The following is a 27,219-nucleotide window of genomic DNA, read 5'->3' on the forward strand; positions in this document are numbered from 1 at the left end:
AAAGTTGCAACAATATCAGAGTACAGAAAAATTATACATTTATTGTCTTATTCACAATTCACTGATGAACATTAGAGACCAGAAAACATCATCCTATTTAATTCCAAGTTTACACTGATATCTACAACATGCCTATCAGTAATGAGAAGCTGAGACGTGTTGGCAAACACTGCCCACATACTGTATCTAAAGCATGGAGACCAATGTTGAATCCACTGAGTACACTTCGGCACGAGATAAATAAAAGACAATGAAACACATTTTATACTTCCATGAGAGGTATTTGAAAACAATGAAATACAACATTAGCTCTATTAATATTGGCCTTACTGTACACTTGATTCCAAAACACAATCATTTTACATGATACAATCAGAACAAAATACTGTATTATAGCATATTAAAGTGCTCAAATATAATTTCCCAAGTGTTTTTTTTTTTTCTTTTTGTTTTTTTTTGTAAAAGATTTTCATGCTCTGATACCAGCTCGTCTTTTTAATGAAAAACTGTCTGGATTACACAACAGTAACATAATGTTTACCCGCCCAGTGGCAATTAGTGGAAAGCCAGATTGAATATGAAGAGCAACCACCTCAGTTAACTGCATTTTTAAAAAAAATATTGTACACCTGTACTCTTTATGAGCTAAGAACTCAGAATACAGTTTCCAGAGAATGGTGAAAAATACAACAAATACCAGCTAAAAGAAGCCAGTAAAATATGAAAAGTTATTTAGTGACAACAAGACAGTATTATCAAGCGACAAGGGCTTCTCTCAAACTCAGTCTTTTTTCTTTTTCGATCCCTGTGGCCTGCTGGCAGCCACCTGTAATTAATGTAGCAGTCAAACCACTCAACCTTGAGTCCCAATAATGACTGATCCCCATGGAAAAATACACCTTCTTCATGGCTAAAAAGCACTTCGCAGAATTCCACCATTAAATGCTCAAAATACACAGGCGTCTGATTTGGAATTTTGGCTCAAATGATTGCTGTGGATATTTCTAAAATTATTGCAAGATTGGATTAAGATTATCAAGATCAAGATTATTCTATATTTGTCTTATTGCCAAGAAATTACACGAAAAGACAATAAACATGTTAGTCCATCTCTCAGTAGTTTCCTATTATGTCTTTGTCTCTTGTCCAAAAACCCATAGTTACCCATTTCCAAATATTTAAAAACAAGTCACAGATATTTAGTTTGAGTTTTCTTTTTTTTTTAAGGCTACATCATTTCCAAAAACAGTAGGGTACAGCTTTTAGCAAATGTTACTCAAACATGAGTAAACAGCGCATTTGTTGGGAACTATTTTCAGTTGCGGATTTGTTGTGCTAGTGATTATTTATGCACCGAGGACAGTATTTGCAGCATCGACTCAAAATAAACAGTGAACCCACGTTCACAATGGTGGAAACCTCGCAATGAAGAATAATGTCACCCTGTGTAAGGGTGCATCTTCTTATTGGGTTTTTAATTTAAGCTGTATCAGGCAGTATACTGTAAGTCAATTCACTGTTTATTGGTTTTGGTCAATTTTGAAAAAATATAGAATATTATCACTGTACCAGACTTTTGTATCAGGTGGTTTGTAAAGTTTTATGTAGTTAAAGTTTTATTTCATTCTAAAGTAATTTGAGGCAAAAGCATGAATTAACTTTAGTGTTATGTACTCTTTCAGATGTAGTATAAAACTACTGGATGAACGAGGCAGTACAAACTGGAACAGACCAGGCTTTAACCTTTCAAAACTGAGTCAAAGCACACACCTCAATGGATCTAGCATCAGGTGGAGCAAAACGGAGAATCAGGGAATTAGGATAATAATTACGTCAGTGTGAAGTCACCAAAAGAACACAACAACAAGAGGGACAAGAGGGCTTGCTGTCGAATGCTGGTCACTGCTATATGACTTAAAAAAAAAAAAAAAGGATAACACATGCTTACAAGAGCAAATATTAGCTTTGATCACATATTAGCTGAAATTAATGTGAGGTAAAATTCCATTTCGCTAAATCTGATATTAATCACAACTCCAGCACACATACAGTATTAGTCCAAACCAAATAGGGACTAATTTAGCTCTGGGGACCAAGTGAAGTCAAAAATCCAAGTGGAGGATTAAGAGCAACAAAACTGTGTTTAATATTAATGTTCTCAGTTCATTGTTACTTAGCTACTGAGTGTTGTGAATGGTTTTCTCATTTGCTTCACTGCTGTTTACATGAACTGAGTATTTATAAAGAAACATCAATCTGTGTGGGCGCTCTATTTCAACACTTTTATCTTGATGTTTTTCTACACTAACTACCAGTAGCAAATGCTGCTTTTGGAGGGTGATTTTATTGCAACTTTAAGACTTTTTGGTCACTGTAAACAAGATGGTGGATGAAAATACAAAGAAATGCTGCAAAATATTTTTTTTCTCTGGCAGCATATCATGTCTTTTCTCTTTGGTATAATATGATGTGACCTAACCTGCAAACCATGCAGGTTAAGTGTGGTAAATTACAAGTTACAGAGTTTAAAATATATTGTGGAATGCTTCGTTAAATGCTATTTTGAATGCCCTCTGTCACCTGTAAATATATTCACCAGTTTTGTTTTGGACTATATACATAATCAAATATTGCAAACATTCTGTAAACAAACACATGAAAAATATATACATTAAAACATAGCTTTATAACATATTCATACACATGACCACTATTAGCTCACAATTAGAATGTATTTCTGATTTTTGTAAACATTGTGACTTGTATATATACATCAAAAAGCAGCATAACACTGGACCGTCTGTAAAAATTACTGTGTCATTCATTTCTGGGGTTTCCTTCATATCCACCACAAATGTCGCTCTTGGAATTCCAGCGGAATTTGATATTTTCTTGGATTCCTCATTTAATTAGCATTCCACTGGAATATATGGCCGTTAGTCTCTTGCTCTGAAAAATGTGTGAGAACATATGATACTGTTTTTGTCAGATTTCCATAAAGTTCTTCTTTACCTCAGCTGATGCTGAACCCAAAGGGAGAGACAGTCTTCAAAGAAATATTCTTACTTTGGCATCATGTTTTGTGTGTGTGTGTGTGTGTGTGTGTGTGTGTGTGTCAGGGTATTTTTGGAGAAAATTTGAATATGAAACATTCATTTGAACTCTTCGATGTCTGTTCTAATTAGAGAGATGAATACTGGGGTTTTGTAAACAGCAGAAACTATACAACATTTTGAAAAGAAATGATTTAACACAGCCTTATATAACATACCATACCCTCAAAGAAATGCTGACCATGCTAAAACCCCACTTTAAAAGTATAAAAATGGTGTGCAATAACAGAGGACTTCAATTACCTGAGTACCTTCCCTTTTACACTGAAGTGGATGTAACAAATGAGATATCATGCTGGAAAGCATGAACAGATGCCTCAAAATAGTAGCATTAATACTTTTTTTAAGCTGAGGCCTACGCTTTGTCTACTCACACTGACTCAATCTGAAAACTCAAAATCCACCTGGCTTTACATCGGTGATTAAGGCTGTTCCTGGCAACTACTGTAACTAACCCCAGTTTGATTTATGCAAGAAAGCTGAAAGACATTTGCTAAAAAAAAAGCAATCAGAAAACAAGATAACAACAGTTATGGCAGTGGAAAAGAAATAAGAAACGACAGTCTGTTTTCATCCTTTTACACATTCACTGTGGCAGGTGGTTGGTGAAAGAGTTGAGAGTATTTGCCACAACAATCAGAGTCATCATACCTCAGATAAAGGCGTCCCAGCTCACGTAAGTGATACACCCTTTTTGCCTTGAGCCTCATCAGTCGGCAATGTTCTGGCTCAATTCACAGGAGAAAAAACTGGCAGTGTTGACGCATGCAGCTATCCCCTTCAGACCACCCTGAGACTGTTTCATGATTTGTTTCCCCCCCCCTCCCACCGTTCTTCATCCCTATACACAGCAGTCCTGGAGGTCACATGACTGTCTCCCTCTCCTCCTCCACCACAGGTGAGGGTTTCTCGTCCTCACAGGGCCGTGTGTGGGCAGAATGCTCCTCGTCGGGAATGTGAAGCTCCTGTCCCGATGAAGGTATAGAGTTCTCAGAGACAGAGCCGTTCTTCACATACCCGGGGAGGTTCCGGTGCCCGTTCACAGGTACTGGCCCCAGCCTTGTGGTGAGGTGGAGGGCCAGTGGCCCTCTGGCAGTGACGTTGGTAACACTGGTGTGCGACACCATAGGTCCATAGCTGTAAGTGTTACTGCCACTCCGAGCTTTTCTTTTGAAGTCCAGGGCCAGAGTCCTCCTGCTCCAGGACTTTTTGATCTCAGCTTGCACCTTAGAAGAGAAGAAGGTATTTAGCCATATAAAAGCTTAAATACCAGGAGGAGGAGTTTTTGATGTAAAATGCAAAACAAGTTCTTACCTCTCCATTGCAAAAGCAGTATATAATTGCCACTAAGAATCCCTAAGAAAAGATCAGAGAACGTTTTTTACTCACATCATCCATGAATTTCCAAGCCAGCTATCTTTAATGTGCACTCAACATGACATTTCAGCTGTATAATTTCATATTTAGTATGATATTTTCAATCATTAGCAATGCCTCTCTTTTTCTGTATCATAATTAAGATCAGACCACAACCAAATATCTCATCAATTAGCAACTACTGGACACTGATGCCCTTCAGTGTTTTCCTGAGACGTTGGCAGTGTTTTCGGTGATAAAGACATGTTAACCCTGAGGACTTGTGAAATCCTGATAAGGCCAATCAGATTTGTTCAACTTGAAAGGGTACATTAATATTTATTGGGACCTTGAGAGCTAAATTAGCATTTCTGGCATTTCTACAATAGCAGCTTTACCTGGAAGGAGTTGAACAGCATTTCATAGTGCATCTGGATCAGCCAGGGAACTCCAGACACCTCTGTATATGGCATGGCATTAAATATGATGTAGTGGACACCAAAGAGTGGCATCAGCACCAACGTGGATTTCAACAGTTTTCTGGAGAGGAAGTAACATTTACAACATTTTAACCAACATTGCAAAACATTGTCTGTTTTCAGCTTCTGAAATATAAGGATTTTCCTGCTTGTTTTCTGTTGAAATCATTCTAAATTGAATATCCAAATATGTCTTTTTTTAAGAATCGTTCAGCATCTACCAACATTTTATAGACTAAACAATCCATTCAACTAAAAATATCTGACTAATAATTGGTTATTATAACAATCATCATTAGTTGCAGCCTTACTTTATAAATACATTGTCCTTTTCATTTATAATCCCCATTTCAGAACCGGTCTCATGATGCAAATGCAATCAGAATAAATGCATTCATGGTTTTATCACGCTGGCAGTGATGCAGGTGACAAGTACATGATATACGGAATCGATCAAGACGTAAGTTGTTCTTGTAGGTTCAGTAATAAAACAAATACATTTGCACAATGCTTAGTACCTGTATTGTTGTCTTGTGTCACACCTTCCAGCATTTGTTTCTCGTAGCTTAGTTGCCAAGACTCTGATGATGTTCAGAAATAACATAAAATTAACCTGAAGAGAAAATAGAAACATAATGATATAATTAAGTGTCATTGCAAACATAATAAGATGTCTCATACTAGAGCTGCAGTGCCACAGGTGCAGTGAAACACTGTCCTTTCCTACGCAGCAGGAGAAAAGTCCAAGCAGCGAGCATGTACTCACCACTACAGCTGCAAGGATAGGCACTTGATATATCCATTTCAAATTGCCTGCACTTAAGTCCCAACACCTGCGGAAGATAAACAACAACAAAACGGATCAACAAGAGATAAGTAAGGATTAAGGTGTGATGATCCAGGATCCCTCTGCACTGTGGTGTCTCTGATGATCACTGCCATCATTTCACAGAATGAAAGGATTTAGATAGAAATTGACTTTATCCCCAGCTCTTTCTACCCCAACCTCAGTTCTAGACACAAATATCACATGAAACCCCTCAGAAATAAATTAAATTTGTCAAAATAAATATTTATATGATGTTTCCAGCCTTAATTTCTCATGGATTGATTCATTACTCCTGGGCTTCATATAAAGCCCTCTTCATGTTCAAGGGCTTTTACAGTTCTGACAAGAGTTTTATCTTTTTGCGCCAAGACATTGACATAACAAAATCTGTGCCTTTTTAAAGTTGGTTTCAAATCAGTTCTCTTGGCCTAAATTGTCACATGTCTTCTTAGGAGGGTTATACAAGGACATACAACAAGGACACTGAGGTCATGTATGTATGTTGTTTCTTCTTTTCTTTTTGTGGTATTTGGCAACAAGATTAATTGATCTGTGGAAAAATCATTGATAATGGGTTGATATTAACCAGAGTGGCATCTTTTAGATAGATAGACTTTATTATTAGTCACTAATGCAATACAAGTACATTGCTGAATGTACAAGCCAAGTTTTAGCTATTATGATGCTTGGTTTGTTTTCCTGCCCATAGAAAGGCCTAGAAGGGTTGCAGAAATGTTCTGCTGCTATCCTGCTGAAGGGAAATGTGTGGTTTCTTTCCACTGGACAGCTGCTGGATACCAGCTTAGCCGTAATCTCTCAGCTCCAGAATCTTCAATGTCCAACCATGGTACAGGACCAATGTGGAGACTGCAGATAGTGCCTGTAATAGGAGGTTTAGGGCTCCTCTTGAGGCAGTTTTCTCCCTGACGAGTTCAGTCCATTCAAAAGATGAAGGTGAATCTACTTGAAATCTTTTTAGATTTCAAGCCTGTCTTTACCACAGAAATTCATAGCATTTTTGGTAATCAGTAATTGTGAAGAATATCAATATTTTTACACTTAGTTTAATTTTTATCTTTGAAAAATTTAAGCCTTTGAAACTTAAATCTGTATGTATTGCTGCTGTGTATACATGCATATTTGTTGAAGGAGACTTGCTTCTTCAGATGAGCAAAATAAAACTACTCGTGCAAAATGTACTTCATAATTAACTCTGTTTGCATCTGCCTTTGTTGCCTCACATAATTCCTGACCTTAATATTTCTGTATTAAAGCTTAACAAAAATTTAATAATGTGTATATTTTTTATGCAGATCACTTACTCTGTGTCGGCATACGTGGCTCTCAGACTTGCCCAAACTGTCACAAACATGGCTGGCATACCTGGAAAAAAAAAAAAAAAAGTAAAAAAGTAAAAAAAAAAAAAACTAAAATAGGAGGAAACCCTATAAATAATTACCTAAGGAGTCCATAATTTCCTCATATGGGTAGAACCTGGGTAGCACAGCATCCACATTGTATGCGCTGTGCTTACGTAACTTATACGCACAGTGTGTACAATGCAGGAACTGTAAAGCCCATATTCACGCAGTATTTTGACGCAGACATGAGTCATTTTCCATTGTCCTCACCTATTATTAGTATTAATACAATATCAGCAAGGGATCTGACAGAAGCCCCCTTTCTTTTACAAATGTATGTGTATTCGTATGAAGTTCACGAATCGTATTGTAATCATGTGCATGTAAGTAGAATGTAAATGAAGCAGAACTCACCCCATCCAATCAGAGTAAATCCCCACAGATACTTCCTGTCCGAAAAGAAGGTCATAAAGATGAGGCTGTGGAGGTACAGACCCTCCACAAGGATCCAGTAGTAATTGGTCGCCAAGAAGTACAAGAATAAGGTCACAACCACCTTGCAGCCAATCTATACACAAACAACAAGAAGGAAATTAGATTAAATTAATGCCCACATTCACAAAAAGGTCACACTCTTCGATTACTTGTTAAAATATGTTATTATCTCCATCTCTCATTTGTCCTCTTATAATGCACCAATAGCTCCACAATGAAGGCAGTATGAATCGTGTAGGGACATAGGGGTCCTCACACTTCAGCTACAGGTGATATTTAAACAAACTATCTAGATTTGATCACTTTCCACTTTTGTCAGTGATTGATTTGGATGTAGTTTGCAGGTAGTGTAGTTGTTGGGTACACAGTTCAATGGAGCCAAGCAAAACTCAAAAGTGCCCAACACCAAACACACCCTTGAAAACACCATAACATTTACACTGCAGTCACACATCATTAAATAGAGAGGAAAAAGGTTTGGGAGTGGAATATGTATTCAGTAATCTGTACCTGAATATTACACTGCAGATTACTGAATACATCCTTGATGTAACCTGAAATAAAACACAGTCCATTAAGTCAGACAGCTGTGGCTGATTTAAATTTCTGCTCTTAGAGACATCAAGAAAGTTCAAGAAAGTGGAACACGTCCCTCCAGTTTTCAGATCTTCCTGCATGTCAATGAATTGATTTTAAAATTGGTTTAAAAAGCACTGACTGGTTTTGGGCCAAAATACATTTCTAACCTGCTACTACTTTATGAACCATTACACCTCTTAGTTCACCAGGGACAGGTTTGCTTGCTTACCCCCAAAGTCAAAACTAAACATGCACCACATGCTGTATCTGGAACAAACTCCCAGAAAACCTGAGAAAACTGCAGAAAACTCAAGGTATGCTACAACTCTCAGTTCTTTTAAATCGAGGCTTAAAACGTAAATGAAATTTGGCACCATTCGGCATCGCCTTGTGTTTCTACAGCTTTTCTTAATAATTTTTATGTGCTATGAAGCATTTTCAATTGCCTTGTTGTTGAAAGGTATTGCCTTATATAACTTAAGTCAGTAATGTTATCTAATTACTTTAATTACTTTTAAACAACTGACCTTGATGATGGATAATTCTGCAAAACCCCAAATAAGGTTCAGTGCCAGTGTTGTTAGCCTCACAATCAAGATGGCAATGTCAGTCTGTCTGTGTGTTGGTCCGCCAGTTTTCCAGACTAAAATATCTTAACTATTTAATGGGTTGGCCATAAAACACAGACATTCATGGTCCCCAGAGGACTTTCGTGATCCTTTGACTTTTACTACACCACCGGAAGGTCAAAGTTTTCACTTAATCAGTGAAATAGCTTGACGTCTACTTGATGGCCAACTTGTACAAACATTCATCGTCCCCAGAGGACTTTGGTGATCCACTGACTTTTCCACTACAATACTAGCGGGTCAAAGTTTTCACTTAATCAGTCAAAAACCAAAACCAAACTCAAATTTGTCCATTATTGCTTTGCTTTACGACCAAATACGACGACCAAAATCACTCTCCTCAACCTCAGTTGCCTTTATTGCAAAATGTTAACATGCTAATAGGCTAAACTAGGATGGTAAACAGCTAATATTATATTATATTATTGACTGCTAAATGGTAGCGTAGTAGCATTGCTATAGTGAGAATGTTAGCATGCTCAAAATGCCAGTGAGCTTAGTTTATTATGCTATGGGATGGTGCGAATGCTCATGACCAGATGCTGGTTTCAGACAATAACTGAAGAGGATCTGTAGGAACTACCTGGGAGGCTAAACTGAGATCCACAAATACCCTACACCTGGTTGTGACGTGTCCTTGAAGGGCTGCCCGTTTTGATGTATCAATTCATGTCACCTTAGTAGTTCACCACTGAACACCTCCATCTTTGCTGGCTTCCATCTCCCCCTTAGTTCTGCCAGATATGATATTGTGTGTGCTAGAAACTGCCAGCACAAGTATGGAAGAAGGAGTGAAGGAAGGAATGAGAGAAACATCACCATAATTGTACAGAATTTTGTAAAGATGCATTTTGAACTGAGCCTGCAGACTATTACTGACTTACTTGCATGCCAGGATGTAAGCCATACTATTTCGTAACTGTACTGGTTTGTGTATATAGCATATATTGTGTACACTTACATGTGACATTTTTTTTTATTTTTTAAGTTAAAATACAAAAATAATCATTTATGTATCAGTTCTTTTTCTAAAGTTATGTAACAATTCAATGAAAACTTTTTCAATCCCGTTAACATAATTCTGAAAAAAAAAAAAAGTAGCCTAATTGGTTATTTCAAGCTAATTTATTCAAGTAATCAAGAGCTAGGTGATGGAAGCATTTTGGGGAGTTGGGTGTGAATCACAATATTAGCATAACAAAACAGCTGGAGATGAAATGAGGGGATTGCTTGAATTCCCAGCAGCACACTGACATGGGGCCGACCTGGTAAAGATGGCATACTGCCTACTCAGGTACTCATAAGCAACACACTATACTTCCTTTATTGGCACTGAATAGTTGTGTGGATGTATTGGATGTATTATGTACTGCAGAATCATCTAATATCAACACAAATCCTAGGGATAGTGGGATGCATTTAAAATACTTTGTCTTTAATAAATGTAAAGGCTATGACATTTAAAGGTTATTTAGAACATAAATATAGCAGCAAACAACTGTTTGTTATGTAAATATTGTGGACTAATGGTGGCCAGAGATGAGACATAGCTTTTGAGGAGACAGAGCGACTGTTTTTCTCATCTATTTCACTGAATTAAGGATTAACAAAGTGAGTGACAGAAACCTTTGGTGAGTTTGCCTGTTTTGAATAAAGTTACAATGTTACGATGATCTGTGAGTTAAAAATGACCCTTTTTGTCAAGGGAGTCTGGTGGCGAGCGATAGCGTTATAACAGCTGTTTCTGGTTAAACTAAATTGATCGTACTCTTTAACAAAAAGGTCAATCTCTGTAGGGATCCCTTTCATAGTGTTGTTAGAAAATTAGAATAATGACCTGAGCCTGTCAGCGGCAAAAACAAATACTTTCAGTGGCCACATTTTCCCCCAGGATTAGCTATGTTGCCGCTATTGCAGCCTATTTCTCCAATGTTTCCACATCTAACTCTGTGAATTAAGGGTTTATTTCAACCAAACCAGTGTTAGTGATTGACGAAAAGACTGTGGAACAACTCCAAAGTCGGTTTTATTTTGTTTCTGTCCAGCTCGAAGTGTGTTTTATGATTATCTACAAGGTAAAATTATTGGTTTTGTCAGTGGAGTCTGGTGGGCCATAAAGCCCATTTGTTTTAGTCTGTAGATGCTGGTGCTCTAGTGCAGCATCTAGTGGCAAGTGAAATTTGTATATATATATATATATATATATATATATATAACCTTTGAGAGAACAAAGTTAGCACTTAAGGTTATATTTACATTTTATTTATTTTACATTCAAATGCATTTAGAGCAGATGTACCACACTTGAAGAAAGGATATACAGTGAATAGACATCAAGCCTTCCTTTGAAAAGGGAAGGCATTTTTCTTGGCTCTCCTGACAGTCTAATCTTAAAGCATGTGTTAAAATCAGCCAACAGTATACTCCCCCTAAAATCCACACATTTTAAAATGGCATTTGTGCCTGTGTTATTTTCAGCCTGTTATTTCTCTCTGACGGAGTGTCTTGATTCATTATCTACACTTGTGGCAGCCCAAGCTTTATTCTGAGCTTATTGTTTGAAACTACTATCACTTTAATTGTGAAATTCAAAGTAATTGAACATTCCTAATGTATAATATTGAAACTATGGGAGTAATCACAGAGTAACATATGGGTAACAAGTCTTCACAAGAGTTTTTAGCTGTCAGAGTGTTTGACACCCACAAGAAGGAAAACAAATTGGACTTAGATGATGTGGATGTTTTGTTTCAGCTTACTGGCTGGGCTTATTTTTAAAAGTGATAAGACATGAATGCATCTTCTGATGACAAAACCCCTTTATATGCTAACAATGTCATGATTGCTGAAGGACCAGTGTGAAGGATTTACTAGCATCTGACAGCATCTACAGCTCAGACCCGGTCCTGGTAAAAAACAACTCATTCTTAGGTAATGAAAACACAACGATACACTAATGAAAAAATTATATTCCATTACATTCTGCCAAAATATCCTCCTAAATGTTACACACTGGACCTGACCACCACAATACAAAGTGAACTCAGGAATCAGTGTTATTGGAAAACCAGAGGAGTTACAGCAGCAAGCTGCAGCTTTTGTGTTAAAGTTACATGTTTTAATTGCTTTTTGGACCATGTGAATTTCCCCTGGGGCCTGCTGGCTGTTATTGGTGCAACAGTGAAAACAGGATGGGGGCATCACACAAATTATTGATTGTATTAATGATATATAAATAAATTAAATAATTCATTAATTAATGTCCCAGTTTAAAATTAGTATCCTAGGATTTTAATATAGCCTACAATATTGAAAGTGACATTTATCATAATATAGGTTATTGTTGTTTGGACAGAGGTTAATAAAAATCCAGATAGTATGATGTGCTATGATGTTTGTATTGACAGGATGTGTGGTAGTCTGAGGAGTCCATACTGATTTAGTCAGACATCGATTTAGTCAATCTCCACACTGCTATCCACCTTCAGCTGTTGCCATTGTATTGTCATGCCATGATTATTAGAAGCTAATCCCTCTCAGCACTCCTTTTTCTCCGTACTGATTATCAGGCTTATAATTGTCATCTCTATCTTTTCTCATCAGTTTGTATTCTAACAAGCATTGTTGGGCTACAGCAGGAGTTTTGCCATGGGGCTGCATTTTAATTAGACTTGTACGCCTTTAATGGAGACACAGGTCTGTGATTTAAATGTTTTTTTAAATGAACATTATCTTCTTTTAATTTAAGAACAAAATGTATTTAAAAAGCTGCTGATTGCTGAAGCTTTGTTGCAAACCCAGTGCTGTGTAAATTCCCAGAATGGATCCACTGCAATAAACCAATACATAGAAGATGGATGCGGAGGAATCCGACAGATAGATCAAATTATAATCAATATGCAGTTTCAGTCAGTAAATTAAATTAAATGTAAAAATGAAAGGTGAATAATAAATACCTAATTTTATTACCAAACACTGTCTAATCTCTGAAACAGCTTGGTTATTTAAGGTTTTTCCACTTCAGGTTAAATTAAATTAAGATTAAGATCATTAAGATTAAATGTTTTTGATTAGGATAAAGCATTTAGGATAAAGCCCAACATTTTTTGGAAAAGGACCCATTTCCATTTTCATCAGGGCACCACAGTATTTGCTACACACACTAGTATACATTATGAGCACAAACACCTATGATCCTTCATTGTCTCACATGTCACCTACTTTAACAAAGCAGCTTTAATCCACTTTAACTCAATTTGGAGAGCCCCTAGATAAAAGTGTCTACTAAATATATTGCGTAAATTGTTTGTTTGCATATTAAAGCATGCATGAAAAGTACCCAGTCTTTACCCATTTTTTAAACTTGACTCTGAAAGGGAAAGCCAAGTACTGGCCTAGTAAAAGCTTGGCATGTTGACAAAAAGTACAGTTTATTTGCTCTAGCACTGGAAAAGCAGGTGAGACTTTGCAAAATACCACTTCCTCTTTGGAAGCAAAACGTTTAACACCCAACTACAGTACAGTCAAATTATCTGCGAATGAAATGCAATCAAACAAGGATTATTTCTATTATGATTTTGTTTGGAGAAGAACAGAAAATCAATTTCTGGCCATATTGTCTATTAATCGTATCATAAATACTGTACATTACGAGTACTACATATGTATTGTTAGAGCTTATATATTCAAAAGAAATCTCTTTAAGAAGTTCAGTGAGTGTTTTTCTTTCTCTTTGTATATCTTTAAAGACAGAGAGCTTCATGTTGAGCCCATCTAAAGGTGTGTTTTAGCTGTGTTAGTGTACTTACAAACTGTGTTTTGTTGGCTGGTGGAGCTTCGGTGATGGACTTGAGGTCTTCCACTGTGACTCTTTCCATGTTCTCTAAGGCCGATCCAGAGTAGAGCACAACATCTTTCACAAAAATACTTATTGCTCTAAGCATGTAGGACACAAATAGGTGCATGTGGATGTAGTTCCTGGTGCAGTGTAATCGTCTAGGGAGAAAACAAACAAGAACAAGTCAAAAGATAGATCTCTTGAAAATAGTAAGTAAAGTATGCAAGTGTGGGCTGACACACCTTCATGTAAGTGTGTGTAAGTATTTTAACACACACACGAACAATACTCATCCTAATTAGAGCCAGCTGAGTTCCGCGCTGACTATAACACATTCTTGAGATTTAGGGGCTTGAAACGAACAAATATTGAATTGCTCGGCTCAAAGTGAGCTGTAAAAACAAAATTGCAAGCATGTGTTGAGAAAAGCATGCAAATTTCCTTCCAGACAAGCACAAGTTTATCTGTCAAAATTTCTTCCAAAACATCCTGTCTGAGCGTTCACTGTGGAGTGGGCCTTTGAGGTCAAGCTCCACTATTGGAATCAGGCTGGATCAGTGGCCATAAAGACAACGTCACTAGTCAATTAAAAAAAAGAAAGTCAATCGCAATATTTGCTGAATATTCGTTAGTGTTTTTATGAAATTCCAAAAACCAGCTTGACCTAAAATATAATATATATATACATATATAAAAGTCTATTATTTCTCTAAAACATCATTAGTTAGCTGAATGTCTGACAAGCTACCCTTAGAGAACTATTGATTTAGGAGTGGTGGGCAAAAACTAATCTAGCGTACATTTCCCTGGTGAAAAATACTGAACACGACTGCTAATGTGAAATATCCCTTTTCTCTCCCTGGAAAACATTTATGAGCTCTCCTGTCTACAAGCTGACATGTTGAAGGGGAGACATGGCTGGAGTGCTCCGGAGCACGGAGCCAGAATGTCAGATGGGCCCCTGGGATAACTTATTAAACTCATTTGGCCCATAGATTTCCTGGTGCCAGTTGGGAGCGTTCCTAAAGCCTTCTGACTGCCTGCCTGTATGGTAAGTCACGCTGGTGGGAACATTGGTAAACAGCGCCTTCACATCGATTCCTGATACTCCCTATGTTAAACAAAATAAGCAAATAATTACAAATATGCCTTGCATTAATTAGCCATGAAAAAATAATCAGGCTTTTGCAGCACAAAAAATGAATTCAACTTGGTTTTAGGGTTTTTCTTCACTTAAGCACAGTTGCCAGTAAGAGGGGCAAGATAAGCTTCATGTATACAGCATTTGTGGCAAATAATTTTACATTCCAACATTAGCAGAAATAAAGCTGTTCAAATACAATTACTGAGGGCTTTACTCTTAATTGTTCATATCTTTTAGGAACTTTCTTTACCTTCTTTTCAGTTGGGGAAAAAAAAGGACACACTTAACACTCTAATGCTTAATAACAGTAATCTTTGTAAACTCAGTGGAATTACAAAATCAATATCCAAGCTTTGGCTGTTTGTCATCGAAACCTGAAATCAGCATGAAAATAACAAAGAGCCTAAATGTCAGACAATGGACCATGCATTACTTTAAGCCTGGAGGCAGACTCCTCAAAGGTAGACATATCATAGCCTGTTAAAAGTCAAAGTAAAAGTCAAAGGTAATGTTTGATACAGTTTGCATGCTTCATGTTGTTGCTGTGACAGAAAATAAACTGCATTGTATGCCTGTGCAGCTATGGCAAATTGCAAAATTTCACGATAAAGCCTCTTTTTTTCGATTAGGTCATCATGAAATGAATATGCGCTCTGCTTTTTTTGTTTGTGATGGAAAAAATGGCATGGTAAGAAATTGTGTCACCAAGCCATTAAAAATTTAGAGTCCCTGTTTTGATCCTTTCTGTCATTGCTCTAACCTTAATTTCTGACCCTGTCTCTCAATCCCTCTTTTGGGAATGTCTGTGGTTGAAAGGACTGATTGGAAAGATTCTGTTGACGCCATCAACTCACCGGAAATATCCCAAGATGACGACAGCCACCATGAGTGATCCAAGAGAGATGGAGTACCCTACTGTGTAGATGAGATACAGACGGTGAAAGACCTCCTGCTGGAAGAGGATCATTTGTTAGAATGTTAACAGGGCAGGGAAATTGATGAGAACACAAAGACTCAAAGGATTACTCCGCTGTAGTGCTAGAGGTACTGCATGTATTTTTGTGTAAAAAAAATAAACACACCTCTAATTATCTTCTCTTTTTAGCTACCATGATAGGAAAAATATTTTAAAAATTAACCTCCATTGATTTGTGTTTAGATAAATAATCAATTGTAGTAACAATAGCATTAGTAAGCAGGACAGGTGGACTGTAAAACATGTTGTTGTAACTACGAATAAATCCAAATACCTGTAATTGCTAAAAAACATATATAAAACATATATAATACCACTTTATATTTTATATTATCTATAGGTGCACTTGACTTTTTTATTTAAAAAAATCCTAATGCATATAGCAGTTTGGCAATTCAAGGTTACATTATTGATTTAACAGACTGCAAAAAAATGATTTGAAAGCATTGCACATGAATAAATATATTAAGAAATCATGTTTTCAGATAGCAGTGAGTACCAAACTTTAGAAAAACACATATTTTTTATTTAGTTTTACTGTTCCAGAAAGCCTAAATTTGTATGCTCATGTACAATAGATAAGGTTCAGGAGGTTTCAGCTACCCCAATGAAAAGACAACATTCAGTCAGTGAACACATGGTCAACATCCTTTACAATAAATAAAAAGTATATCCATCTCAAATTTGTAAAATCACATGCAGGCTTTTATTCAGTTAATTTTGGTGTACAATTTTTTGTTAGATGTTACAAGACTTGGTTTAATACACTTATGCTTCGGGGTTGTTCTTTGTGCTTAGTAACATTACAACAAGTTAAAATTTTAGTGACCAGATAACTTCAGGAAATTGATTTATTAGAAAGAGCATGTTTTCACTACAGGCAAAGTAAATGTACAGATAAAGAGGAATGTTCTCAAACATTCACAATGTATTGGCATTTTACCCCCTAAAACGTAGCTTCAAGGTGTGTTAACTTGTGTTTGAACATGTATTGCCACTTGGTGACAGAAATGTCTTAAGCACCCAGAAGTTACTGATGGAAACAGCATTTGACATGGGTGGCAGAGCTGAGAAACGCTGGGTGGGGCAGTTTGATCTTCCAGCAGTGAGCTGGCAGCCAGAGGACACTGTAAGGAGAGCCACTAACCAGACCCACTGTGCGTCAACATGCTGAAAGGGCCAAGAGCCCCGTGTGATGTAACCAGATACTCCACTGCTGTTATCATTTAGCATCAGGATCCTGTGCCAAAAAACGGGTGTCTTAAGTTGTGGTGGTCCGTGGTATGGCAGTTGTGCTGTGTGGCTTTCATTCGTGCATATGTATTTGTCATTAACTGCTGCAACCACTCCCTCGGGAGTCCATCAACACAAACATCTGAAGTCAGAAAGAAACGGAAGGGCACCATGATGAGGTTATATCCACATCCGCTAGACCACATTCAAGCAGGGGAGAGGAAAGTGTATGCGGGACAGCTGATGTTTGTATCATTTCATGGCAAAAATTAGTAAAAATCAATCTATGATTCTATGCCTTCTGCCAAACGTCCTGAGTGATCTTTGAATGATTTTATCAATGAGTGACTGATTACTCCATGAACCTCTATTCATTCCTCATTCATCCAATACTTGTTGTAACCATTAGCAACACTACAAACTGCAGAGCCCCTTAACACTAAACTCGAATATAACAATACAAAGGATTCATTTATATAAATAAATAATATTTTATATGTAAGACTATTCAATTCAATTTTCAATTCAATTTTATTTGTATAGCGCCAATTCATAACAGAAGTTATCTCAGGACAAGACTACTCAAATGCTTCCAGGCCATAAGCCATGTCAGCATCATTATTGTGAATAATGCAATTTTACGTGTTCATATACGCACAACAATGGCTGAGTAAGTGTTATTCTTCCATTTATTGCCAGGTTATGGCTGTTTTCCACCCTTCTTACAATACCCAGTAGTCCTATTAACTGCCAGTGTTATGTTCTGACATCTGAACCTCACACAAGATAGAGCGAGAATCACTACAACTGCAATCAAGGACACATCTACCTTTGTCAGTCATATGGGGTATTGATGTAGTAAAAGGCTGCCGTGTTAGAAAACATGTATTCACTGGTACACATGTGCTTGATTACTATGTAAAAATGTATTCTTGTAGAATATAGCTACACTAAAAGTGGAACTTCTGTTTATCTCCTGTCATTTTTAGATGTGCTCTTTATGAACTGTAAGTAAACTCACTCACTTACAGGATCCTGATTAGCAGGGAGTGCTCCAATACATTGTTTGCAGTCACATGAATGACAGAATAGTCTGGAATCAGCCAGTTATTTCTTGAATTATGACTAACTCCTATTTTGAGGTCACAATGACCTATAACTTTTGAATCAAAAGTATCACCAATTCAGTGGCTGACCAACTGTGAAATAGCCCCTTCTGCTACTGAGTTATGGTGTTGAATAATGGCCAAATAATGGTCAAAGTAAAGCTGACGTTTGACCTTTTGGGTAAAAAATGTCATCACTTCATCACTGAATCCCATTAACCATATGTGTGAAATTTTGTGATAATTATAGCATCAATTCCTAAGTTATAGATTTTGAGCTTTGACTTTTAAGTGTTGCCAATTCCTTGTCTGAGGAGTTGTGAAATATGGTCATCAATTCTTGAGTTATGTCCAGGCAATTGGGTTTTGTGAGTCACACTGATCGTAACCTTTGACCTAATCTAATCAGTTTATCCTTGAATCCCAGTGCACGTTTGTGCCAAGTTTGAAGGTATTCCCTCAAGGCATTCCTAAAATATTGCGTTCACAAGAATGGGATGAACTGAGGACAACTCGAAAACATAATGCCTCTGGCCACCAGCGTAGAGGCATAAAAACAACTATTAATTAGGTTTAAGTTTGAGAAATTAAAACTGTAAGGTGTGTTAAGACTGACCCTCATTATAAAAGTTTTCCACAATGTGCGGCTGTATTCAAGCTGTGTTGAAGTTATGTGTGTAACAAATGTCTGTTTGTGTGAAATGTATACCATAGTATATATAATGTAACCATTGGACCATGTAATGTTGCATAATGTTAAAATACACAAGGGAACTACTGATATTTGTGTATATAACTCTTTTCTTCAATCATGACAACAGCAAATGACAAAAATTAAATACAACATGACTAGCCTCAGGCTATTCAAGAGTAGAAGGAAACATAAAATACATACATTCTACGGCCAAAAGTGTATGCTTGTCTTTTCTTGTAGCTATTTTTCATGGTTTGGTTCCAGTGATATTACAATGACAATAGTGCACTTTCAACTTTGTTTGTTGAAGGCCTTTCCTATTCCAATGTCACAATGCTTCCTGTGGTCAACACGAGGTCCATAAAGAAATGGCTGCCTTTGCAGAGCACTGAACCCCATCAAACACCTTATGGACACCTGGGATGAAATGGACCGCCAACTGTGAGCCAGGTCTTATCACCAATCAACCGTACCCAAACTCAGTGTTGCTCCTGTGGCTGAATGGAAGCAAGTCCCTGCAGGCAGGTTTAAAAATCTTGGAAGATGTCCAACAGGCACACATGGGTGTAATATTCAGGTGTCCATATAGGTGTCCATTTTGTCCATGTAGTACATACAAATTTAATACATTAACAATATTTGAGTTCATATAAGAAAAATACAAAAAACAGGTATGTTACACAACTAAGCATATTCGTAGCCTTTAATGTCAGGGTGACACTACTTGTTGCAGTTTGATTACATCACTACCACGAAAGAAACATCACATCAGTACACTGCAGACTCCTTGGGTCCAAATGTCTTCTTACTGTCTCCTGCGAACTGCTTTGAGTCAAGTGAGTTCTTAGTTTTCTCTAAATAGATTGCTTTCTGGCAAGTTTTGTAATTTGCAATTAAGACTAATGTGACACCAGTTTATATTTGAATGGACATTTAGCTAATTGCAGCCGCATATTATCACAAAGCCACCATCATGTCATTATCTCCTACTGTCATCATCTCAACATTTCATTAAATATGATTAAAGTTTACACTCACTGTACATTACTGAGAAGGCATGTTGAAAATGTATTACAAAAAGGGGGATTGTAATTGCAGGGTAAAATGGTGCAATAGTTGCCTGAAAGGCTGTAATATCTAAAGTACGACAATTTACTCTGCCGATGCATTCACAAAGGCTATTGCTCTTAATTACTGTGGAGGAAGGCACTGTAACTGTGTCAATGAGCATATAAATGGAGATGAGGCGGATCTCACCTTTTCATGGCTATGGTTGTAATGGTAGAGGAATTTTGCACATTCGTTATAATTGGCCCATGTCTTGTTGGTTGTGGCCTGCTCCCACGTTCCGTTGTTGTCACACCGACGGTATGCTAGTCCTAGACACCAACAAAAAAGTCTATTTTTAATTACAGATTTTGCCAGTTGTTTGCCAACACAATTACTCACCCTCAGCTTGATTCTTAATTAGACCTGCATAATTGTATAAAATGCAAACAAGGTTTCAGATGGGAGCTCACATTATGATTGTACAGTGTGCAACAACATCAGAGGCTTGGTGCTCTTTCACCAGCTGAAAATGAGCTTCAGGGTTGTGACTGTTGACTTTATCAAGGGCCAGTCTTACCTTTATGGTTGAAGTCATAGATATACTCTGGACAGGTGGTGGATACAAGCTTTCCCGGAGGCCCTTCTGGCCAACAAACAATGCCGTCCCATTCTGGTGAGCAGAAACCATCTGTGGAGATAAAAAAGCAGCGCTGACTTTTAAAAATAGAGCCACAGAGTGCTGTTCTCCATTGGTTCCAGCATTACATAGCTATAGGCATTTGCAAGAGGATCAGTGCTGTATGTTTTCAAGGATTCAGCTGGCCTTTAAAAAGTAGGCCAGATGCATGAACTCTACCCCACATGCAAATTAGCACTGAGAAACAGCTTTGTAATTTGTGGTTTATGTGACTGTAAATTAGAAAAAAATATTTGTTGTTTAAGGAAAACATGGGTCACGCAGAGAGCCAACTCTCTATCTATTGTAATATAATTAAGCTTTGCAATCATGGAATTCCCAGCATGCTGAAAACAAGTTGTCCATTGAATCTAACGTCTTCATTAAAGCTTGTTTGTCAGCTACAGCAGATTTCCGTAACTGCTACATTGTTGATAGCGTCATACTGTTTTAATATTGTATGGAATTTGTTTAAACATGGATCTTTTCCTTCAACACTGGCTGCATTGTAGTATCCTGAATAGTTGATTATGGCAAAATAAAAGTACAATGTTATATAGATAATCAAATCCAACTGAAATAGGGAAGAAACTAATAATTATCAATGTCATTATTGAATTATCTTGCTTTTCCAATTAATCAGTTAATTGACTTACTTGTCTTGTTTTGTCAAACAGTCCAAAACACTGACATATCCAACTAATAATAATATAAAACAAAAAATATTAACTATTTGCTACTGTAACATTGAATATCAAAATTGTTGACAATTATCGGCAAAATATCTTATTATTTCTTATCTATCCTATCTTGATCTATTCGATCAACTAAAAAATAAAAACAATACAACTTAATTGTCATATGTCTTCTGGAATATCTCATCTTGTGTCATCTTTGCATTTCTTAATGAATAAACATTACCATGCAAACCAATTAAAAAATCTGATATTATAACATCCTGTAATTACATTTCAGTTTTGGCTGATCAAATGAAACATTTTACATTTTTGGGATTGTGGTGAGGAACATTAAGCATATAAAAAGTTGTCCAAGAATCATAACGTGGACTTCTCAGTATTTTCCTCACTTTCTTGAACGTCTTGAGACTTTGTCCTATAGTTTCAGTCAAGAATGCGCTAGATGAGACTTTGTAATAATACATCTATACTTAGTTCAGACAAAGAGCTGCAGGTTCAAAGGGAAAAAATGCCTTTTCAAAGCGTAGAGCCCCTTAATTGTCAGCCAAACCATGGACCTCAGCCCTCTGATAGTGGGAGCAAAGTCCCTTTCCCCACAGATTCCTGGCAAGAGCCTCCCTTATGGCTTGGCATTTATGTTGTATTATTGAAAACATCTGCCCCACTTTGACCACTAATAAGTAGCTAAGGATAAAACTAAAACTATCCTCTCTTTGCAGTAGATCCATTATTTTCTCATTCCTGTAATCAAACTTACAAAGAAACATCTGAAGCAATGACGACATGCTTTTTATTTGCCTGTCACTTGGAGCACAAAATTAAAGAGCAGACTGAGTGGAGCTGACTGATTCCTACAGATCTCTGGTGGGAGAAAAACAGCGTTTAGTTTTGAAAATCACGCTGACCACACATCCTGGGAGTAAAAGTAGAATTGCTGTTCATTTTTGCCAGATTTTATTGCAATAGGACCACCTACTAACAGGCTTAAATTAAACACCGAACACACACACACACACACGTATAATTTCCCGTACATTTCTTGACCACGATTTAAATATAAACGTGACTATGGGGACTTTGGTATTAGTGATGTCACTGGGGTTTTTAATAAGGTTTTCTTTCCCCCCCAACTCATTTGATTCGGACTTGCAGATGTCAAAACACATATTGCATTTTCTCATGATACGTGCAACCTTTTTATAATGATTGCTGATGTTATTCTACACCCAGACCACAAGCTTGAAGGCTGAGCTATTTTCACACTGCAAGGTCTGGGGCATTGAACCCACATCCCTCCACTGTGCTCTCCAGGCAAACCTCAGTGTTTCCCTCAATGAAAACCTTGTCTCTGTCACGTAATGGAGACTTTTGTGTATTTAAAGCACAAATGAGAAATAAAAACAAATTAAATGCTGAAATATAACAAATAGGTTTTAGCCTCACATGGGATCTAATCATTTCTCAATGAAACTAGAGTTGCATGATCAATTCACATCTCACACTAGCGTTTTAAAATAGTCATCACTCCACCTCTCTTATAATAGTTCAGAAAACCACGAGTTTACAGTGTCAGAAAAAGACTCCGGGGGTGGTCAGGCAGGACACAGGCAAGACAAATACAGATGTAAATCCAAAGTTCTAAAAATGCATACTAGCTGCTATTCTTTGAGTTTACCTAAACCCACAGATTCAAGGTCACACCACAATACAAGAAAAAAAATTACAAGAGAGAATTCTGTCCAAATCCTGATGACCACTTCAAGGAAAACACTTACATGGGTCATCAGAACGCACAAGTAAGGCTTTCCTTGAACTTTATCTCAAATCTTGACAGTCTCTTAAATTTGACTGAAACACAAACCACTACCCAGATTTTAAATGATTTCCACATTACATAATTACAAACAAACAACCAGATGAGGCACTTAAGTTCAGCTCAAGTTCAAATGAAATGAAGTCAAAGTAATTCATGTGCCATTAAGTAAAGAAAATCTCTAATCAAGCATGTTAAATGAGCACATGTGTGCTTATTCAGGCATCAAGCACAACCACACCAGGGACACAATTGTTTTTTTCTTTATTAAGCTAACATGTTTATCTTAATTCCTTTAACTGTTATTGAACAAACATGTGCAACCTTCCAAAAGAGGTCAGAGAACAGCCACTTCATGCAGGATGAGTCATATTAAGTGTTCCAACATCATCAGGTATGCATGTCAGTTCTCATGTGCTAATCTACCTTGAAAACAGCACCTCAAGCATTTCACAGAATGATGGGCTTGTTAGAGTCTTTAAATCAGTCCCTGATGTACAGGGCAGGGACAGGGAAACGTGCCCATGAGAGAGTACATAGGTATAGTTCACTGTTATAGAGCTGGAACTAACTATTAATTATACTATAAATAAATAAGATTAATAATGATTAATCTTTATTTATTAATTGATAATTTTACTTTAAATGACCATTAGAAGTTCAAGGTGATGGCTTGTTTTGTCCGACTAACACGTCAATACTCCAGTTTATTTTGTTGTGTAAAACCAAAAAAAGGAGCACATATTCACGTTAAAGAATATTTATGTTTCCTCGAACAAAGACTTGAACAAGAAATGAATAAATAAATGGTTATATTTTATATTTTTAGTCTAGTCAATTAACTGATTAATTGATTAAGTGACGGCAGCCATTACCTCACATCTACAATTAAAGAAATAGTTTGTCATTTTGGGAAATATACTTTCTCAACAGTCAGACAGTTAGATGAGAAGATTGATACCACTCACATGTCTCCACACTAGGCTAAAGAGGAAACGACTGCCAGTAGACAGTTAGCTTAGCACAAAGACTAAAAACAGCTAGCCAGAAATATTCTAGTACACAACCCGTCATAAAACTACAATGTGTTATTTGCACACAACAAAGCACATGTAAGTGTTCTTTTGTGGTCTAGCTAGATGGATTTTGTTACCTTCCAACAGATACAAGCAAACTACTCCCCCCATTTCCAGTCTTTATGCACTGTTTAGCCAATTTTCTGATAGCTGTAGCTTCATTTATACCATCTAATCTATCTAATCTAACTCTCTGCAAGAAAGCAAACCACATTTCCCAAAATGCAAAACTATTCCTTTAAGTAATTAGAATATTTGACATATGTGCCGTTCAGTCAAGACTGTGAGAAATGTGCAATTTGGTTTAATGCCAGTTTGTTTTGTACAATTCCGACCTTCAGATTCAATCTACAAACATTATGTAAATGACCTGCAAATCTGCTTGGAGGTGCATGGTGAAGTGTGACACCAGGCTTGCCAGCCACTACGACATGTCAGGATGGATTAAGCATGATGGTGGTCAGATGAGTAGCACAGACTCTCATCTAAAAGAGGCCAAATGTGTGACTGGCACTGCATTAGCATCTATGGCCATCTTGCTAAAAAGGTTATGAGAAAAAGCTCAGCACTGTCACATAAACCCTGGAAATCTTATGCAAGCTGCTGTTTGGCGCCTGCAGTTCTCAATAGTGGCAATTCTGTAATATTTTTTCAAATCCAGTTGGAGATTTGTGTACATTTATCAAAACCATGAAAAGTTGGGAAATACCTCACAGGGCACTGTAACCATAGTGGTAACGGTCAACAAAAGCTTTTGTGTTTTTAGCTTGGAAGTAAACATTTTTAATTATGTGTTTCATTTACAAGGGGGTATCGTTTGAAGGGTCGAAGAATTCAATGCGACCACAATGCACTGGGGTTAAAGAGAAAATAATACGATTGGTTTGGCTATGGAATCTCAAATTCTCCTCTGAACAATCAACTGGGAAAATGACAGTAACCACAATGGGATACAGTAGATGTTGGGGTCTGCTGGAAAATGGCGCTCTTCAGACACCCATAAATACACAAATACACCCCCAGATCAGCTTCGCCTTCAATCCCAGCCTCTGCAAAGCCACAGGGAGGTCAAAGGAAACAGAGCAGCATTTTATAATGTAACCATCAACCTACAGTACACATCCAACTGCCTGGTAACTGCTCCAAAAAAAGGCATTTGATTTGAGTGTATCAGCAAAAAAAAAGGCAAAAACTGTCTCCCAAATTTTTATCTATCTTGAACTTTTTTAATGAAGCATCAGGGTGGTTGTTATAGAGTGCTGAAGTGTGCAGCTTATACAGCTGATTAGTATAAGCTCTTATAATCAACAATCACATTCAAACAAGTCACCAATCACGTTCAATCAGGACAACAAGGCGGTCTTTACAGCCTGACGCACTCTCACTTTCACTCTTGTGATCATCGCAGTTCTGCTATTGGTTATGCCGTTTACTCCCATAGTTCCTAGTAAACTTTACTGTTTGTGTTGATTGATGTCTTCCTCCATCACTCCAGCTTTTTCCTGGTACTCCTCCTTCCTGATGGCACCCCCTGCCTTATACATTGTGGGGATTTCAAATCTGTGTCCATAAGGCTCTCTTCTGTGGAGTGCCTGGGGGATTTATTGCACTCTCCATTGAACCCCTCACTCCAGCTGGAACTCATTGGGGAGCTCCCTCAATAGCTCAGCCTATTCTGACAAATAAAACCATTTTGCTGCGATAAATGGCTCGGCCTGCTTTGACACAAGTGTCTCTGGCAGAAATCTTTTCAAAGCAACTCGTTGCAGGTAGTAGAAAATCACACTATTGGAAACCTAATCAAGGCTAATAAAATGAGACTTTGAGCCTGTCAAAATCAAACACATTGTTCATAATTCATTTCCTCCAGTGTTGCTAAACAAGGCATTTTGGTCGATATACACGAACCATGATGGACAGGCTTATGGATTTTATCTGGTATTTATCCAACATACTCATTTAATTGGGTGGTTTGCATGAGAAACATCAACAATGTAATCTCTTTGTCATTCTATTCTCATACTATGGCATGACAAAAATCACAATCTGGTTAAAGAAGCAAATGATGAGCCAAAAGCTACCAGCTCCTGAGTGATTACAGATGTCCTTGCAGCAAAAAAAAATTAGATCAGTCATGCTAGCGATGTGGCTGCAGCCAGGCCACTGTGACTGAAATATCAATTTTTGCCTTGTTTGCCATGAAATTTTGGACAGTCATTGATGGCCCCTTGAGAATGAATTATACTACCTTTATTATCCCCTGACCTTTTCTCTAGCACCATCATCAGATCATTTTTTTTAATGTGTTGAATACTTTGGTTTGACCAAATACCTGCAAAAGTAACAACATTCCCATTACTTTGTGTTTAGTACTAATTAGCAAATGTTAAACATGCAAACATGGATGAGGATGGTAAACATTTTACCTGCTAAATCTGCATGTTAGCATTGTTATTATGAAAACATGCTGAGATTAGGGTTTAGCTCAAAGCCCCTCTGTGGCAAGCAGCACTGTTAGCATGATTGTAGACTCTTATTCTTGTTTCTTTACTCACCAGGAATCCTGTGCTTTGACTTGATGTTCCCCTCACACTTTCGTTTGGCTCTGAACAACAGGCCTATCTGTTCCTCTTTTGTGAGCACATCATCTGCATGAACCTGCAGAAATAGAAAATGACATGGAGTTAATAAAGGTAAATATTGAAATGTAAATGGCAGTGATGTGCAAGATGCATGCTCTTAAAGCTCCATATAAAAAGACATCATCAGGCAATAATTTTGTATCTGTCCAAAGAGGCCAAAAGACAAATGTGTTTTTTAACTGAAACTGTTCAAACTTTGCTCTTTGAGTAAAAATCAGCATTAAATGCATCATTGGTGGGAAAGTTGGCAGTAGGCACATGAGACAATATTGATGCTGATTAAATGTTGGTGTTTCAATGCTAAAAACATGACCCAAATACAATGTTGATTCAATGGCATTTTCCAACATTTAAACAGAGACTGCTGTAAAAATGTTGGTTCAAAGTAGATTTTTCAACCTCAACCATATATCAACCTTAACCATAACCATAT

At 37.2% G+C, this 27,219-nt stretch overlaps 1 protein-coding gene across 2 annotated transcripts in view; it reads right to left on the bottom strand.

The window, feature by feature from the left end:
* Nucleotides 1-15: 15 nt before the first annotated feature.
* pth1r (parathyroid hormone 1 receptor) overlaps nucleotides 16-27,219 on the bottom strand; it is a 48,152-nt gene continuing 20,948 nt past the window's right edge. The window contains exons 2-13 of one of the 2 annotated variants that reach the window (XM_051402130.1): nucleotides 26,700-26,802; nucleotides 20,459-20,569; nucleotides 20,089-20,210; nucleotides 15,677-15,771; nucleotides 13,650-13,836; nucleotides 7,553-7,706; nucleotides 7,100-7,160; nucleotides 5,715-5,781; nucleotides 5,467-5,561; nucleotides 4,868-5,009; nucleotides 4,428-4,469; nucleotides 16-4,339 (exon numbers count right to left, since the gene is read on the bottom strand). In XM_051402130.1, the coding sequence (XP_051258090.1) occupies nucleotides 3,977-4,339; nucleotides 4,428-4,469; nucleotides 4,868-5,009; nucleotides 5,467-5,561; nucleotides 5,715-5,781; nucleotides 7,100-7,160; nucleotides 7,553-7,706; nucleotides 13,650-13,836; nucleotides 15,677-15,771; nucleotides 20,089-20,210; nucleotides 20,459-20,569; nucleotides 26,700-26,802 (1,542 nt within the window). In that variant the 3' untranslated portion in view covers nucleotides 16-3,976. Of the gene's footprint in view, nucleotides 4,340-4,427; nucleotides 4,470-4,867; nucleotides 5,010-5,466; nucleotides 5,562-5,714; nucleotides 5,782-7,099; nucleotides 7,161-7,552; nucleotides 7,707-13,649; nucleotides 13,837-15,676; nucleotides 15,775-20,088; nucleotides 20,211-20,458; nucleotides 20,570-26,699; nucleotides 26,803-27,219 lie in introns of both variants that reach the window. The other variant, XM_051402121.1, reaches the window with a different exon arrangement.

Source organism: Dicentrarchus labrax, unplaced genomic scaffold, assembly GCF_905237075.1.
Source record: "Dicentrarchus labrax unplaced genomic scaffold, dlabrax2021, whole genome shotgun sequence".
In the NCBI taxonomy this organism is placed as follows: domain Eukaryota; kingdom Metazoa; phylum Chordata; class Actinopteri; family Moronidae; genus Dicentrarchus; species Dicentrarchus labrax.